Genomic DNA, 16,644 nt, shown 5'->3' with positions numbered 1-16,644 from the left:
CCTGCCCCTCTGCTCAGCCCTGGTGAGGCACATCTAGAGTGCTGTGTCCAGTCCTGTGCTCCTCAGTCCAAAAGAGATATGGAGCTCCTGGAGCAGCTCCAGCAAAGGTTACAGAGATGATGAAGGGATGGAGCATCTCTCTTATGAGGAAAGGCTGAGGGAACCATCCTAGACCTCCCTGGCAAAACCTGAGATCATTTTCTCTTGCCCCATCACTTCTTGCATGGGAGAAGAGCCCAACCCCCACCTAGGCCCACCCTCCTGTCAGAGCCTTGTAGAGAGCAAGAAGATCCCCCCTAAGCGTCCTTTGGTCCAGGCTGAGCACCCCCAGCTCCCTCAGCCATTCCTCACCAGACTTGTCTTCTTGACCCTTCTCCAGCTCTTTTACCCTTCTGTAGACACTCTCCAGCCTTTCAATGTCTGTGTAAGGGGCCTGAAAAATTCCTTTTTGCATTAGCCAAACCAATTTAATCCAGATGCTTATTGAAAATCATAGTCAGACTTGACTCTCAGTATTGCACCAGCACAGGCTGGTGGCTGACTTGCTGGGGCAGCTCTATGGAGAAGGGCCTTGGGGTCCTGGTAGAGAACAAGCTGTCCCTGAGCCAGCAGTGCCCTGTGGCCCAAGGAGGCCAATGGGATCCTGGGATGCATTGGGAACAGCATTGCCAGCAAGTCAAAGGAGGTGATCCTGCTCCTCTCCTCAGCCCTGGTGAGGCACATCTGGAGTGCTGTCCAGTTCTGAGCTCCTCAGAACAAGAGAGACAGGGAGTTCCTGGAGTGGGTCCTGTAGAGGTTACAGAGATGGTGAGGGGACTGGAGCATCTCTCTTACGGGGAAAGGCTGAAGGAGCTGGGGCTGTTCAGCCTCAAGGGGAGATGACTGAGCGAGGACCTCATAAATGTCTGTCAGTATCTGCAGGGCGGGATCAGAGCAGGGACCAGGCTCTGCTCCGTGGTGCCCAGCAATGGGACAAGAGGCCACAGGAGAAGTTGTCCCAGAGATAGGGGTAGCCGAGTGAGTCTGGTGGCATGGGGCCTGGGCTGGCTCAGGATAATCCAGCTGGTGTGTGTGTGTCCCTGGAGCCTGCCCAGCACTCTGTCTTTGCCCGTGATGGACCTCATGCAGACTCCCAGTTTCAGCTGTGGTGGCTGAAGGGGCAGCTGGCTTTTGAGAGAAAGAAACGGGAAGAGCTGGAGGTGGAAGTGGTGGAGAATCACAAGCTCACCATGGAGAAGGGTCTGTCACTAGCAGGATGTCCTGGGGTGCAGGTCCGTGGAGTAGAGATCTCCCCTTGTTTCTCTGACTTTTCTGTCTTGACCCCACCACAACTCTGCTCATGCATGGTCCATCCTGCCAGACTGCAAGTGAGACTCCAGGTTCCTTCTTCCATCTTGTATTCCCTTATATATCCTGGGCAACAAAAGCTATGACTGAAGCAACACCTATGCTGAGCAGCAGCACTGGTAGCCTGGCTCTTTGATCTCCTGCTGCAGAGGGCTTCTGTGCGGAAATGTCATTGTGGGGGCTTCAGGTGACATGAAAACCTGGTGATGGGCCCCTTCTTGCCCCCTTCCCCAGATGCTCAGATCACCATGATGCAGCAGCAGATTGATCACTTGGTAAAGCTCAATGAGAAGCAAGCTGAAGACCAGCTGGAGCCCAAAGAAATGGAGGAACTGAGGCAGAAGAATGAGAGGTAATCCTCTAGGAACATCCACTCCTTCCTCATAGGTGGGACCTTGTCACTCCCACATCCCCAGGCTCTGTTGTCTGTCTCCTCCCTAGAAGTGACTCTGGGAACCCCCCACTCTGCACGGTCCCTGGGCTCTGGCAGGTGGGGTTTACCTGGCTCAGGTGAGCCCCCTGCTATGCCAGGTTGGGCTCTCTGTGGTGCCCAGTCAGGGGTGGGGCACAGTAGGTCCTCATTAGCTGCAGGGTTTCATGCAGGTTGATGCTGGCTTGCAGACTCCTCTCTGCAGGATTGGCCACTCCAAATGGGCTGTTTGATTTCAGCCACTTGCTGCCTTTGTGGCTGGAGGGGCTTCAGCTGAGAAAAAGCAAAATAATTGGGCAAAGAGGTGCCTGGCAGAGCTGAGGTTGCTCTGGGTTACTCTGGGATGCATAGGGAGCCCTCCTTTCAGGTGAGGGAAGGGTGAGACTTGCCTCATCCCCTGGGGTTAGTGCTGCTGGTGTGGGGGAGCCAGGGCTGATTTTCCTCTTGCCTTTCACTCAGGAGGAAGAGACAAAGCAGCTGCTGGAGCCAGCAGCCAGCCTGCCCAACTAGGTACTGAACGGAGCGGAGCAGAGCTACCACAACCTCCCGTCAGCACGCACCGATGAGCAGGCCATGCTGTCCTCCATCCTCACCAAAACAGCCATGTAAGCCTCAGGCCATGCCCGTGGGGCAGGCAGCATGCCTCGGGGACCAGCGGTGCCCCTGGGTGTGACATGCAGCTGGGGGCTGCCTGGCTGTGGGTCTCGGTGATCAGCCGTGCGTGCTGAGGGGAAGGGAGGAGCTGTGGCAGAGCCCCCCATGTCCCTCTGCCCTCAGACAGCCCCTCCCTCAGCTTTGAGCCCCATGGGGACACAGAGAGAAGACCCCAGATGTGAGGTAACCCCTCAGCTGCTGGGCTGAAGTAGGGGCAGGGTTTGGGTAAGAAAGTGAGTCCATGGGGATGTGGAGAGGGTGGCTGGAGGGGCAGCAGCCCTGTATCCCCTTCTGAGGAGGCTTTTCCTCAAATGCACATGGGCAGTGTGGGGAGAGGGCTGTGTCCAGCCTGGCTGGGAGGGCTTTGGGATGCTCGTAGGCTCCTCTGCTCCCCTGCCTGACACTGGAGAGCTAGTGGCCACTGGTGTATGTTGCAGGGCCACAGCAGCTCTGAGCACTGCTTTGCTGCGGGGTGTACACAGTGGGGCTGCAGCAGGGCCCTGGGCAACTGCCCAGGTCCTCTGTGAGCCTGGTACAAGGGCTCTCAGGATTTCTGCCAAGCGAGTTTGGCCTTGAGATGTTTGTTTTGGGGTGCTGGCGGGTGCTGGATTTTGTCTGCCCTGGTCAGAGGATGCTCTGAGATGGGGAGGAAGCTCAGGAGGAGCAATGAGCCTCCAGTGCGAGCCACTGTCTCGTGTCTCTGCAGCAACATCATCGACGTGTTGGCAGCGGATTCCCAGGGCATGGAACAGCATGAGCACATGGACAGAGCCAGGCAGTACAGGTGGGACCTGCACTTCTCCCCTGGAGTGCCCGCAGTCCTTCACACCTGTGTGTGCCCGTGGGCAGGTCCCAGGGGTTGTGGCCTGGGGGAGTGAACTCGGCAGGTAGAAGGGCTGCCTCATCTCAGAGAGCAGGGTGCAGCCTGCTCAGGGAAGGTTGATGGCAGTGCAGGCAGCAGAGCCCAGGACAAAGGGCTCCTGTGTCCACCCACCCTTAGGGCAGATGGTAGTGGGCTGGATGTGACTGCTTCTGCTTGAAAGGTGCCTGTGTGGGAGAGTGTAGCAGGCACTGTCCCTGCAAACCTGCCTTGGCGTTCAGAGGCAGAATGCTGAGTCAGGATGACTGAACAATAGGAGCCCCTCTCTCCCGCTTTCGGACCCTGGCTTATCTCTCTGTAAGGCTATAGGTCACTTTCCTTTAAACCTTACCATTGGACAATTCTCAATCCTCCCTTGCCCTATATAAATCCCTGTTTCTGCCCGGCTCATCGGAGACGCTGTCCCTGAGACCCTTCGAGACACTCCGTGGAAGAGCTACGAAGAAGACCAATAAAGACATCGTCTTGGAACCTCACACAGCGCTCTCCTCTCTTTCCTGGTCTTCCGAGTGCCTGCTGCGTGCCCCAGCTGAGCCTAGCAAGCCTCAAGAGCTGAAATCACTCATGAGCTGATAATCACTGAGCTGAATATCACTAAAGGCTTGCTAAGGCGTAGGCTGATGGCACTGCCAGAGCTTGGGCTGATTAGCCTCCCTCAGAGCTATGGTATCCGGCTTTGATGCAGCTCCTGGGTACACCCCGTAGCCCAGCCAGTGGCATTAGGAGAGCTGGAAGCTCCCTCATCCTCCAGCTGCAGGAAGTGAAGAGGGCTGGATGCTGGGAGTGCAGCACTACTGTTCTCCCTTTCTCCCCCTGGGGGTGCCGGGTGCCTGGGGGTGCAGCACCCATCTTCTGGATGTCCCCATGTCTTGGCATGGTACTGATGTTCGCTGCTCTCCCCTTACAGCACACGCCTGGCCATGCTCAGCAACAACCTGACACACTGGAAGAAGCTCCCGCTGCTGCCATCTCTGACTAACCAACCGCACCAAGTGCTCGCCAGCGACCCTGTCCCCTTTGCAGACCTGCAGCAGGTGAGCAGGGCTGGGCTGCGCCCTGAGCCCTTGTGATGCTCCCCAGAGACACATCCTCGTTCTGGAGGAGCAGTAATGCCCAGAGCCCTGACTTGTTAGAGCTGAGGGCAAAGCCTAGGTCAGGTTTAAGGCCTTGTTAGAGGTGGGAGCAAAGCTCAGGACAGGCTTAGGGACTCATTAGGGCTGGAGGCTAACCTCCTGCAGCAGTTTCTTTGGGATAACCAGGAGTTTCAGTAGCCACCAGTGACACAGCCATGTCTTCGTGCCTGCAGGTGTCCCGGATAGCTGCCTATGCCTTCAGCGCACTCTCACAGATCCGTGTCGACGCCAAAGAAGAACTGGTTGTATAGTTTGGCATCCCCTGAACCTGCCCCCAGCACTGCTGCTTCAGCACTTTGGGTTGTTTTTGGTTTTTTCCTGATTTTTTTTTATTTTGTATCCCTTCCCTCCCCATGCTCCTGCCACAGAACTTGGACAGATACCCTGTTTCCTACTAAATGCCAAGGTGCCAATCATTGGCACGTTGAGCCCACCTGCATTGCTTGAGGCTTTCTCCTCCTTATGGGTGAGTGGGAGGGTGTTTGTGGGGAGTAGGCTGTGTCAGCTGGATGCTGCCTTGCACAGGGACAAGCACAAAGGGAACAGCCGGTGCAAGGAGGCCTTGATGTAGGTCAGCACCATATGCCAGGTCAGCAGGACAGGTGGGCTGGAGCCAGGCAGATGTGATGCTCTGCATGGGGCCTGGTGGCTCCAGCACCATCCCTTCTCCTTTTTACATGTTTAGACCTTTATTTTAGTTGTTTTTGTTTGGTTGGTTGGTTTTTTAAATTATTATTATATTTTGCCGCAGTAGATAAAGCCACATTCATCCAGTGCCTGTCTCCACTGTTCTCTGTCAGACACAGCATAGACACGATGGGGGAGCCATGCCCTGGTGGGGGAGTACACACATCTGTCTGTCCCTTGTCACCTCTTTGATCGTGATCCACAGGGCCAAGAGGACAAGGGGACAGAGAAGGTATGATGATCTAGCTAAAGGGAAGGAAGTACCTAAGATTCATAAATGCTCATGGTTGAAAGCAATGTCAAAAGTCAGAGGCTTTGCAAATAATCAGAAAGTTTTATTAGTAAATTACACACTTGATTTTAATCTCATTCAATGCTCACCTCCTACAGTGCAGGAACTACAACAAGGATGTTTTTCCAGTGCCGCCCTATAGTTGTTTATTACCAACAGTCCTGGCTAGACTCAGCAGCCATCCAAATATCTGTGTTTGAGACGTACACATTAGCTCTCCTGCTCTGGGAGCAGAACGCGCAGTGTGTCCCGGCGGCAGGCAGAGCGTGCCCCCTACAGCCCACCGCGTGTGCCAGCCCGCCCCCGGCCCGCCCCGGCCCGGCGCTGCCCGACGGGAGGCGGCGGGGACGGGCCGGCGCGGCCGTTCGAATAACAGCCCGGGACCGGAGCCCGGCTAGAACTGGAGCCTCGGCAACGATTCAGGAGATGAAGACAGACACGATTCCCCAGCCACGGTACGGGTAAAGCTGACACGAGGCGGGCTCCGGTGGTTCCCTCGGCGGGTCCCCTTCCCTAAGGACGGGCGTGTGGTTCTTAGTTTCCCGGGGCTTGGCAAGTTCGGAGCCTTCGCCAGCGGCATTTGACGGCCGCGTTCTTCGCGGGTTCTTTTACTATCCCAGCGCAAGTTTGAAAAAATCTTCTCCTTGTGCCCTTCCTGTGCCGTGCTCGGGGCAGCCCTATCCTGCGGTCCTGAGCCTCCTCAGGCAGCCCAGGCGCTGTGGAGATGACTTCCGAGAGTCTCCGGAGCAGCAGCGAGGGGTGAGCGTCCCTTCCTCGTCCGACTCCTCCCTGGTCTAGCTGGCGACCCTTAGGGTCCGGTTCCCGTTGAATCCGTGGCCGCGGGGTGTGTGCGTATTGGGGGTAGTTTTTCGGGGGTCAGCTGGATGTGACTCCAGTCAGGTTAGGGGGAGACGTAGCATCGGGGGCCATTCTCTGCCGAGCCCGGCTTCCCTGAGCTGTGCTGGGGCCGGGAGCAGGTCTGTGCCAGCCCCACCAGCACTTCGTCACTCGGGACCTGTGCAGGGTGACGGCAGTGAGCGCGTCCAGGGGCGGACGATTCCCCTCCTCACGGCGCGGCGCCGGAGGTTTCTGTGCCGTGCGCCTTTAACGAGCGCGGCCCCGGCGCGGTGACGCGGGGTGGCGCAGAGCCAGGAAGGGGAAGCCCCTCCTGCCAGCCCAGCTGCAGAAAAGCTTAACTTTTTTTCTTTTGTGCCTCGCCGCTGGCTCCCGGCCCTGCCCGGCTTGCCGCGCTCATGGCGGATTAACCCCAGCTCCGCCGCCTCGCCGCAGCGTACGGCTCCCGGCCCGGCCCCTCGGCAGCCCCCGAGGTGCGGGTCCCGGGCCGCGGGTGGCCGCGCCGGGCTCGCCAACATCCGGGCGCTCGGGTCGGCGGCTGCTCCCCCTCTGCCCCGCGCCAGCTGCGGGCCCGTCCGTGCGCGGGGTCTGCCGTGGGTCGCTCACCCCGCCCGGGTGCTTCCCGCAGCCGGACCCCTGGCCCGGGACAGCCCGGGGCCCGCGGGCGCGTCCCCCGGCGCGTTGGCACGCCGGGAGCTCCGGAGCGCGGGCTTGCGTAACGCCGTGTTGTGACCCGAGCGGCGCAGGGGAAGGAGGGGAAGGACAATGCCGCCGCTGCCGCCGCCACCGCCGGGGCTCGCTCCCCGGTCCCCACCGCCCCCCTGCAGCTGCTCTCTGCGGGGATGCGGCTGGAAGGCGCTCACGGCCGCTGGCGGGCTCCCCAACCACTTCCCGCCTGCCATCACGAATGGCACGTCCTCACGGCGTGTCGTGGCGTTGTCTCAGACGCTCAGGGTGGCCAGTGTCACCAGTGATAAGCCACGCCGTGACCGCGGCAGGAGCGGGTAGCCCTGCCCGTCCAGATCTCACACCAGGCACCAGTGTGTTTGCAGACTGGTTCTGGTGAAACCCAGCTCGACGCTGGTGGGACACGGTTTTCTCCGATGGTCTGTGTCCAGTGCTGCTCGAGTGCTTTGCCCAGTGCCTTTGGGTGGATTTTTAGGGAGAGGTCTTGGCTGTGCCACTGGGGGGAGGGACAGTAGTTGCTGATTGACCCAGCCGTGGGACAAGGAGCTGGGTTTTAGCCAAATTGGAGGGAGGACCTGTCCTGCTGAGGATCCCATGCTTCCCACTTGGGCTGACAGCAGTGGGAGCCCTGTAGTCATGGTATGGGTGCAATACAGGGTGAGGAGCCCCCTCCTTATCTGGGTCACTTTTTGGCTCCCAGCAGTCCCCTCCCCTGGAAGGCTACCAAGTGGCACTGGGGGCAGCCAGCATGGAGGCAAAGGTCGCTGTGAAGGGGACCTGGCAGTGATGCCAGATCTCATCAGGGCAGCTCATCCCTGCTCCCACCCAATGCAGCCATGCCCTACGAGCTCCCTGTGCCCCCAGCAGGTGGTTCTTTCACTAGCAGCAGTGGGAAGAGGAACCGGCAGCGCTTCAATGGCTTAGTCACTGCCTTGATGCGCAAGAAATGTTAGTGACATTTGGAGGCAAGGAAGGGAGAAAGGCACAGCAGGAGAATGAGGAGCTCAAGCAGCAGTTTTCCACTGATCCCTTGTCAGGATCCTAATCTGTGGGAGTGGACCTGGCTGCTGCTCAGCATTGCTCCCCACTCTGAGCCTGTGGGGAACCAGCAGGATGCTGGCTGCTCCTGCACAGCTGGCCAGATGCAGGGACACATCCTTCCTTGGTGGGTACAAATGCCTGATGCTGGGCCTAAGTAATTTAGCAACATAGTTACTATACTTTACCTTTTTTGTTGTTTTTAGGTCTAGGCAGGGTTCTGATAGGCTGACCATGATGTCTCTTCAGGGCACAGGAGTTGCTGCTCTCCTTGATTAGGAAAAGTTCCCCCTCCTGTGGCAGAGTTCACTGCATAGGGTCTGCTGCCAGTGCTGGGAGCTTTGAGGCACGATGCTGGGGCTTGTCATGGGAGGGATTGTGGCTGGGGTGCTGCGCTGTGTCCCTCTGCACCTAGCCAGAGGAGCAGGATCGGCAGCAGCTAGCTCCGACACAGCCAGCACTGACACAGCCAGCACCAGCGGGTACTCTCCAGAAACGCAAAGGTATCCAGAGGTTGCCTAGCTGGAACGGCAATCGGCAGCGGCAGCAAGAAAATAAAGAGAGCAACTCCGTCCAGGGGCCCAGCCCAGATTTTATTAACTTCAGGAGAGCCAGCCGAGCGAAACCCAGAGACAAGGAGTGCAGGGGTTTATAAAGGGGGAGGAGACCTGGAGCGGAGAGCCAATTGGGAAGGAAGGGGGTGTGGAAAAGGGAGAGACTGACGTGGGGACAGACCAATGTGGTCAACCGGGAGGAGGGACCCCGACTCCTGAACCAATCACTTGATGGCAAGGACAGACGGTTCCAGAAGAAAGGGAGAGGCTGCCGAGGTCCCCGATGGACAGGGAGCCAGGGAGGGAACAAGGGAGTGACTTTCCAAAAAATGGACAATAACAGGGGAGGAGAGAGGGGGATTGACAGGTCTCTGGGCAGGAAGGGAGAACCAGGGTAGAACCAAAACAGCAGGGGGAATACAGAACATACCATGGTGAACATGAACAATACATAAAACCAAACAACACACCACAACAAGGGGCAGCTCCTAGGGTAGCCAAGTTCCTACTGTTCCTGGGCAGGTGGGTGTTTGCAGGAGAAGCCTTGCTCACCCTTCCTGTTGAGCAACCAGAAATGCTGGAATGGCTTGGTCTGGTCATGGAAACTGCCTGGGAGATGGAGCTGAGCCTGAAGCAGGCAGCAGCTGTTCTGCAAAGGGGTTGTTTTATCTGTCTCACAAAGCACTGGTGTGTCCAAGTGAAAACTCATAGAATGGTTTGGGTTAGAAGGGACTTTTAAGCTCATTCAACTGGAATGACCTGCCATGGGAAGGGAGGCAGGGAGACCTCCCACTAGACCAGCTTCCTCCAAACCACATCCAGCCTAGCCTTGAACATTTCAAGGGATAGGGCTGCCACGGCTTCTGTGGACAACCGTCACAGGGAAGAATTTCTTCCCAATATCCCATCCAACCCTGCTCTCTGTTAATGGGAAGCCATTCCCTCTTGTCCTGTCACTCCTGGCCTTTGTCCAAAGTCCCTCTTTAGCTCTTTTGGAGCCCCTTTAGGCATTGCCAGGGGCTCTGAGGTCTCCCTGGAGCCTTCTTTTCTCCAGGCTGAACACCCCCAGGTCTCTCAGCCTCTCCAGAGAAGAGACGCTCCAGCAGTGTGATAAATGGGACCCGTGGCAGACTCCCAGATGTGGAACTGTGGGGATCATGTTCATCCATTCCCTGGGCAGGGGTAGTTTGAAGGGATAGATTTACTTTCTCCCCCAGACCAGTCTTGCTGTCCCCTGCCAGGACTGGAGGTGGTGAGTGGCACAGCACAGTTTTGTCTTGGTTTCTGCCTTCTGACTGTCCCACCCCATTTCTAGGTGAGCAGCACAAAGGTTTATGCTGATACCCTCAATGATCTGTCCCACTCCAGGACTGTAGTGTCTTCATCAGAATTATCCACAAAATGTGAGTATGGGGAGCTGTGTACACATTTCAAGCCATGCAGCTGGGTCTGTGCTGTCTCTGGAGCCATGGCCTCAGCCCCCAGGAGTTAAGGGGTTCCTGTCTTGGGCAGGGTGGGAGTGGGGGTCTTGGGGTATTTATTCCTCCTCTGGCCTATGAGATGCTGAGATCTCCATCCCCTCTATGGCACTGCACAGCTGGGGTCTGCCTGCAGAGCTGATGGGTCCCACAGAGCTGCCCAGGGAGTGTTTTGGTCAGAGTTCCTGTCATTTGAGACTTGTTACCACATCTGGCACTTAACATCTGGGCTTGCTCCTGGCATTGTAGAAAAGACCTGAGTGCTGCTGCCAGTGGCACAGGGGGCTCCTGCAGCTGCGCAGGTGATTATTCATTTCTGTTGATGCCGCTCTGGTGAGGGAACAGCCCAGCAAGTTTTCCTGAGTGGCACCCTGGGGATCCTGGGGAAACCTTGTATCTGGAAAGCAATGTAAAGAATGACAGTTTCTGCCTCATGAAGTGCTTCTGTTGCCTGGGGATGTCAGGCTGCTGCTGAATATAGTGTGGTCAGGATGGAGCTTATGTGCTCTGTCCTGGGACCTGAGGTAGCTGGGCAGAGGTGGGAGGAATGCCTCCTTCAGGCATTGTGTTTGTTCCTTGGGAGCAAGGGGCAACTAAAATCTCCAGGCCATAGTGGGCATCAGAGGTGGGATGAGGAGGTTTAGGAGCTGGCAAAACAAACTGAGAGGGTGTGAGGCTGCCATGCATTGCTTTCAAACCCTTCTGGTGGGAGGCTCACTGGGAGCTGTTAGATATGTGTACACAGCTCCCCATAATTACTTCCTGGGTGGGGTAAGGAGAGCCTGCCTGGAGCGGGGATCTGCCTGCAGTGGGTGGGGAGGAAGGAGCTGCTTGTACCGCAGATATATTTAGTCAGACCTGGTTAATCTCCTGGGTCTGTGCTCCAGCTCGGATTAGGAGGGATCCTGGTGGCACATGCTCTCTAAAGACGCCTGGCCATTGCTTGATAAGGTGAGGTCTCAGCCCAGACGGTTTCCGAGAACCTGCTTGAGGAAATCATATTCGATACGGTCTAGTAAATTATACTGATTCAGATCAAGAGACACATTTTACCTCAAGAATTATTAAACAATTGGCAGAAGCTTTGGGGATACAGTGAGAATATCACACACCATGGCACCCCCAGAGCTCAGGGCAAGTGGAAAGAATGAATCAAACTTTAAAAGCACAGTTATCCAAACTAATGTTGGAAACTAAAATGTCATGGCTAAAATGCCTTCCGTTAGCGCTGCTAAATATCAGAACGATGCCTCATGCTGAGACTGGGCTATCTCCCTTTGAGCTAATGTATGGAATGCCTTATGAACATGGTATGCCTGTAGGACACCCAAAGGAGGATGATGAACAAGTTCAACTCTACCTTCTAGCAATAAGTAAAAACCTCCAGGAATTAAGAAAACAGGGAATCATTATGCAAAACACGCCTCTGGGTTTCGCAATATGTAAGATACAGCCGGGGGACAAGGTCCTGGTAAAGTCATGGAGAGAAATCTCTCTCTCTTCTCACTGGGAAGGTCCATTTCTTGTCCTTTTAACAACAGATACTGCAATCCACATGGCAGAGAAAGGGTGGGCCCACACTTCACGGGTGAAGAAGGTCAAGCTTCAGGAGGAAACTCCCGAGTGGAAGGTTGTCTCTTCCCCTGGGGACGTCACATTAAGGTTACGCCGACCAAGTAAATGACATAGGGGGACAATATAAGTTGCGGTCTCGCCAGATGCGCATGTTATCCTTTTGTACACTTCAAATGCGAATATTGTAACGGGGTGTGGGTTACACATTGTATAAATGGGGATTGTCCAAAAGGATTGTGTAAAAGGTGTCTTAGGACTGAGCAGAAACTGAGCGTTGCTTCTTGGTGATCACCACATGGGCGGGGGGTATTGAATTGGATTCTGAGGAGCGATATCATTGGTATCAAAACAGGATAAGGGGCAAATTAAATTTGAAAACCCAGATTTTAGCTATTGAGTGCTGAAAACAAGTTGAAGTATTTTGCTGGTCAACTACAATTAAAATACTTGAGTGGGATGCCTGCAAACAGAGGTTTTAGAATCGGTACAGGCAGGGGGCCCCAGGAAACTATACCTGCTGCCGAGAAGATGGTCTGCCACGCCGCTGGTGGCAATCCAGTGGGCGCTAGTCCAGGCAGAGGAATACGAATCCGGGTAACCCTCCTCAGCCTGAGCATAATCATATGTTTTGCGGCAGGTATGCCCGCAGGGGAACAGCCTCAATATCAAAGGGTGCTGCACTGTGTCCCTCTGCTCCTGGCTGGGGGAGCAGGATCAACAGCGGCTAGCTCCGACACAGCCAGCACCGGGGGGCACTCTCCGGATGCACTGCGGTGTCCAGAGAGCGCCTAGCTGGAATATTTAGAGGCAGCTGTGGCAAAGTGAAGAAAAGAGGGTCTCCATCTTGGGGCGAAAATCCAGTTTTATTGAACACCAGGGGAACCACCCAACCGGGGACCCCGGGCAGCCGGTTACACGGGGTTATAAAGGGGGAGGAGAACAGGGGTGTAACTGGACCCAGCTCCAATCGGGAAACAGGGGGGTGGGGGGCTACAAAGGAGTGACAGTTGGGGTAACAAATGCATTTGAACTGGGGGCGGGACCTCGGCTCCTAATCCAATCACTCGACGGGAACAGCAGAAGATTCTGGAGCAGCGGGAGGGGCCGCCGAGTGATGGATAGTGGTCTGGGGAGGGGTTACAGTAATGAATTAGCACAAATAAGGACAATTGGGGTGGAGATAAGGGGATTGGCATGAACTGATGGGGAGGGGAGAACCAGGGCAGAACCATATAACAGGAGTGAACAGGGGTGAACAGAACATACCAACTTTACATAATCTGCAATAAAAATGACACACCACAACAAAAGGGGAAGGTTCTAAATGCGAAACATGTTTACAAGCTGCCTCGAGGAGGCAGACAGAAGCTCCCACATTAGCAACACCGTATGGCTGTGAAAAAGGAGGAAATAAGCAGGTACTGTCTCATAAATGGCCCTCAATATGGGATGTGTAAAACAGAACAGAAAATTAATTGTGACACAGATATGGTGATCACCAAGTACAAACTGTCAGGTCCTCTCGCCCACCGACAACAAAGGAGCGATGTTGGAAAAATGTCAGTTCCTACATGTAATCTATGTAACCGTACAGTGTAGGTTGGGGGTAAGAAGGAATCGGTATTTGTGGTGTACCTGCAAGTTTACAAGCTTTGCTATGATAATAACAAGTTGGAAATGTGTACAATAGGGGATAAAACTTTTTGGGTGGGCAGGAATTTGAAAGATGAAAGTAAGATATCACATAATGAACCAGTTATCTTAGATCTCTTAAGGGAAAATGATAATAGAAGATATTTACAGTACGATAGGGTTTTCTGTTTTTCGAAAAATAAAGAAGGGTTGGATCCTGAAAATAAAATGCGGCAGGTGGCTTTAGAGCTTAAGTGGCAAGAATCAGAATTAAGAAAGAAAAGAGTAGAGCAAGAAAGGCTAAAAACTCTGAGTGAGCAATACGATCAATTAGAGAAGCAATATAGTAATATGGGCTTTCCTGCTTCAGACAAAAATTTATTCATTGACTTGATGCAAGAAATAGCTACCAAACTAGGAGTAACTAACTGTTGAATTTGTGGGGGGCTAAAATCTGCTGAAACATGGCCATGGAAAGGTGAGAGCTTAATTCCAGAACAAATCTTAAAACGGGAATACACTCGGATATCGAAAACTATTCAACGGCCTGAGGGCTGGTTGTTGGATGAACGAGTAATCGGAACCTTTTGTATTAGCCAGGAGGGTTGGGAGTACACTGAAGTGGTGGGGTATACCCCTTGTGTCTCCACCCTAGCAGTTAACTCCAATGACAAAAGTAAAATTTGGCAGCCAGAACCACCAGCTGGGTATTGGAGTCAGATCAGAGAAAACAACTGCAAATGGAATGAGCGAATCGAACTTTGTTGAAATAAAGGCTCTGGAATTAACCCTTACCAATCACTGACTGAATTAAGAGAATATTGGAACGATCCAGGGTATACAAGAATAAAGTGGAAAGCCCAGATGGGCTTTACTGGATATATGGGAGGAAGGCCTATAGTGAGCTACCTCAAAGGTGGAAGGGATCTTGCACATTAGGTATAATCAGGCCAGTGTTCTTTACCTTGCCCAGGTCAGAGAGTAATTCATTAGGGGTTCCTTTATTTGAAACTCTGAATAGAAATAAGAGGGATATAAGGAATAAATTCCCTGTTACAGGAGGGGACCAGAGATGGGGAGGAGATGAATGGCCTGCCGAGAGGATCATAGAATATTATGGATCAGTCACTTGGGTGCAGGATGGAAGCTCGGGATATTGAACTCCTATATATCTGTTAAACAGGTTAATCAGGTTGCAAGCAGTAGTAGAAATAGTCTCCAACCACACAGCAGATGCCCTGGAATTATTGTCCAAACAACATACGCAGATGAGGGCCTTTGTATACCAGAACAGGATAGCTTTGGACTACCTACTAGCAGAAGAAGGAGGCGTTTGTGGAAAATTTAATGAGTCTGAATGCTGCATCAAGATAGATGACTATGGGGAAACAATTAGAGGCGTGGCAGCCGAAATTAAAAGAGTGGCTCATGTCCCGATACAGAAGTGGAACTCCATTCTCCAAGCTTCATGGTGGGACTACTGAGCTTACAAAGCAACATCTGCAGGAATTGGGAAACGGATTACCTCATGCTTCATTTTAAATGCAGTATCTACAGACACACACTAAATTAACAAATGAAGGGGAAAGACTCCGCAGCCCTGGAGCTCTTAACTAAATCATGGAACGGGACATCAGCGGCCCATCGTGGCTACCGATAACTAGAGATAGCATATTTTATGATAATCAACATAGCATGAATAGCCAGTTCTGGGAATCTCACTAGCATGTAAAAACTTGATTCCTGTAAACGCTATTCAACACATATGTATTCCCGGATGCGGTTTGTGTATTGCGGCGCGGCTTTTGTCCGAGAGAGACAGGTTTCTGCACTTGCTGAATGAGAAACAAGAGGACAACATGAATATTCCCGAAGCTCCGGAGCCTGGACTGTTTGTTCATCTGAGAGACTTATCCTACACTGGAGAAACATCGAAAGCTCATCAGACTGAGAAAAGGACAAAAGAAAAAGGGGCGAGAAAAAGAGTATAAAACCTGGACTGAGCCACGCAGAATTTGTGAACTCACCAACCTGATGCGTGAGGGGGTCAGGTCTGCGTTCACCCAGAGCTAAGTCCCGGGCTTGGCTCTGCCCTTTTGATTCATGGCTGACACAAATTGTAATCCAAATGTGAAATAAATTCTGTCTTTTTTATTATTATAATAATTTGGCTTTCGCAAATTATTGATTTGGCTTAATTGGCATTTTACCTATAACATGGTCAAGCATGATTGGTCTGGGTTTTGGGCATGCCATTTCTGAGCTGCATTTGGGTTCAATGACCCTTGTGAGTCCCTCCAACTCAGGATATTCCATGAACTGGTGGCTGCTCGGGAAGAGTGTAGTCACAAATAAGTGCATGAGGGAGCTTCAGCTTCCCCAAAATCCAGCAAGAAAAGCCTGAGGCTCTGTGCATGGACTGGCCCCTGTGTTGCTTCTTGGCCAGTGGGGCCACCACAAGCTCCCTGTGCTATGCTGGATGCCAGGGCTGGCGGGCAGAATAGGAAGCAGTGCTGGGGGGTTGTTGGCTGCCTGGCTCCAGCTGCTCTCCCAGCTGGAGGATTCCGGGGGATTCCGCTCCCATGCATTGCACGGTTGGTCCTGGCTCTGCTGGCCCTGGTGTGGGGGCAGCAGGCAGAGCAGCGCCCCAGAGCCAGCCCCTGGCTCAGCAAACCCTGCTGCACAAAACTCAGCGTTGGTCTTGTGATAAATATTAGAGTAAATTCATGAAATGAAATCATATTTGTAAGATGCCTGTCAGAAATAGTACCAAGGTTTAGAAATCACATGCAGGAGCTGGAGAAAAGATTGCCTCACTGCATTGTGAAATCAGTGGTCACTGAATAGAGTTCCAAATTAGCAAGTGAAGGGACTAGCCACTGCGGAAGCATTGGGTGATTTTGGAACACCCAAGCCATCAATGGCTAATAACAACTCAAGATCAAGATAACCCAGAACTTGCATCCCAATGCCTAGTTCCCATAACTTGAAATTTAACATTCATCTTTTCCCGGAGATGGTTTTGTCCACCCGGAGACAGGCTTCTTCCAACACCGGACAGAGAAAAGAGACTGCTTGAATATTTGAAGGAAAGAAAAGAATAAGAGGAACTTTGCTCCAGGCAAGAAAAATAGTATATAACCTAGGCTCACCAGTTGGATTTTGTGAACATTGGGGGTTCCGATGCGATAGAGGTCGGAACGAAGTTCACCCAGTGCTGAGACCCGGGCTCGACGCTGTCCCTTTTGATTGTGGCTGTCGGAGATTGTATTTAGATTCGCAAAATAAAGTATTTTTCTTTTAATTTAATTTGGCCTTCTCCATTATCAATTTGGCCTCATTGGTTACTGCCTATAACAGTCTAATCCCTCCAGAAGGAGTTAATGCAAACCCCGCACTCTT

General features: G+C 53.3%; 1 protein-coding gene across 7 annotated transcripts in view; it reads left to right on the top strand.

The window, feature by feature from the left end:
- Positions 1-3,158: 3,158 nt before the first annotated feature.
- Positions 3,159-16,644, top strand: part of LOC119699023 — a 29,108-nt gene continuing 15,622 nt past the window's right edge. Inside the window, exons 1-4 of one of the 7 annotated variants that reach the window (XM_038131979.1) lie at positions 3,159-3,215; positions 4,219-4,345; positions 4,618-4,910; positions 5,245-5,878. In XM_038131979.1, the coding sequence (XP_037987907.1) occupies positions 5,505-5,878 (374 nt within the window). In that variant the 5' untranslated portion in view covers positions 3,159-3,215; positions 4,219-4,345; positions 4,618-4,910; positions 5,245-5,504. The other 6 variants (XR_005256328.1, XR_005256333.1, XR_005256330.1 and 3 more) reach the window with 6 other exon arrangements.

The sequence above is a fragment of the Motacilla alba genome, chromosome 1, assembly GCF_015832195.1.
Source record: "Motacilla alba alba isolate MOTALB_02 chromosome 1, Motacilla_alba_V1.0_pri, whole genome shotgun sequence".
NCBI classification, from domain to species: domain Eukaryota; kingdom Metazoa; phylum Chordata; class Aves; order Passeriformes; family Motacillidae; genus Motacilla; species Motacilla alba.
Note: the sequence above shows the minus strand (reverse complement) of the source record. Positions and strands in the feature narration are given on the sequence as shown.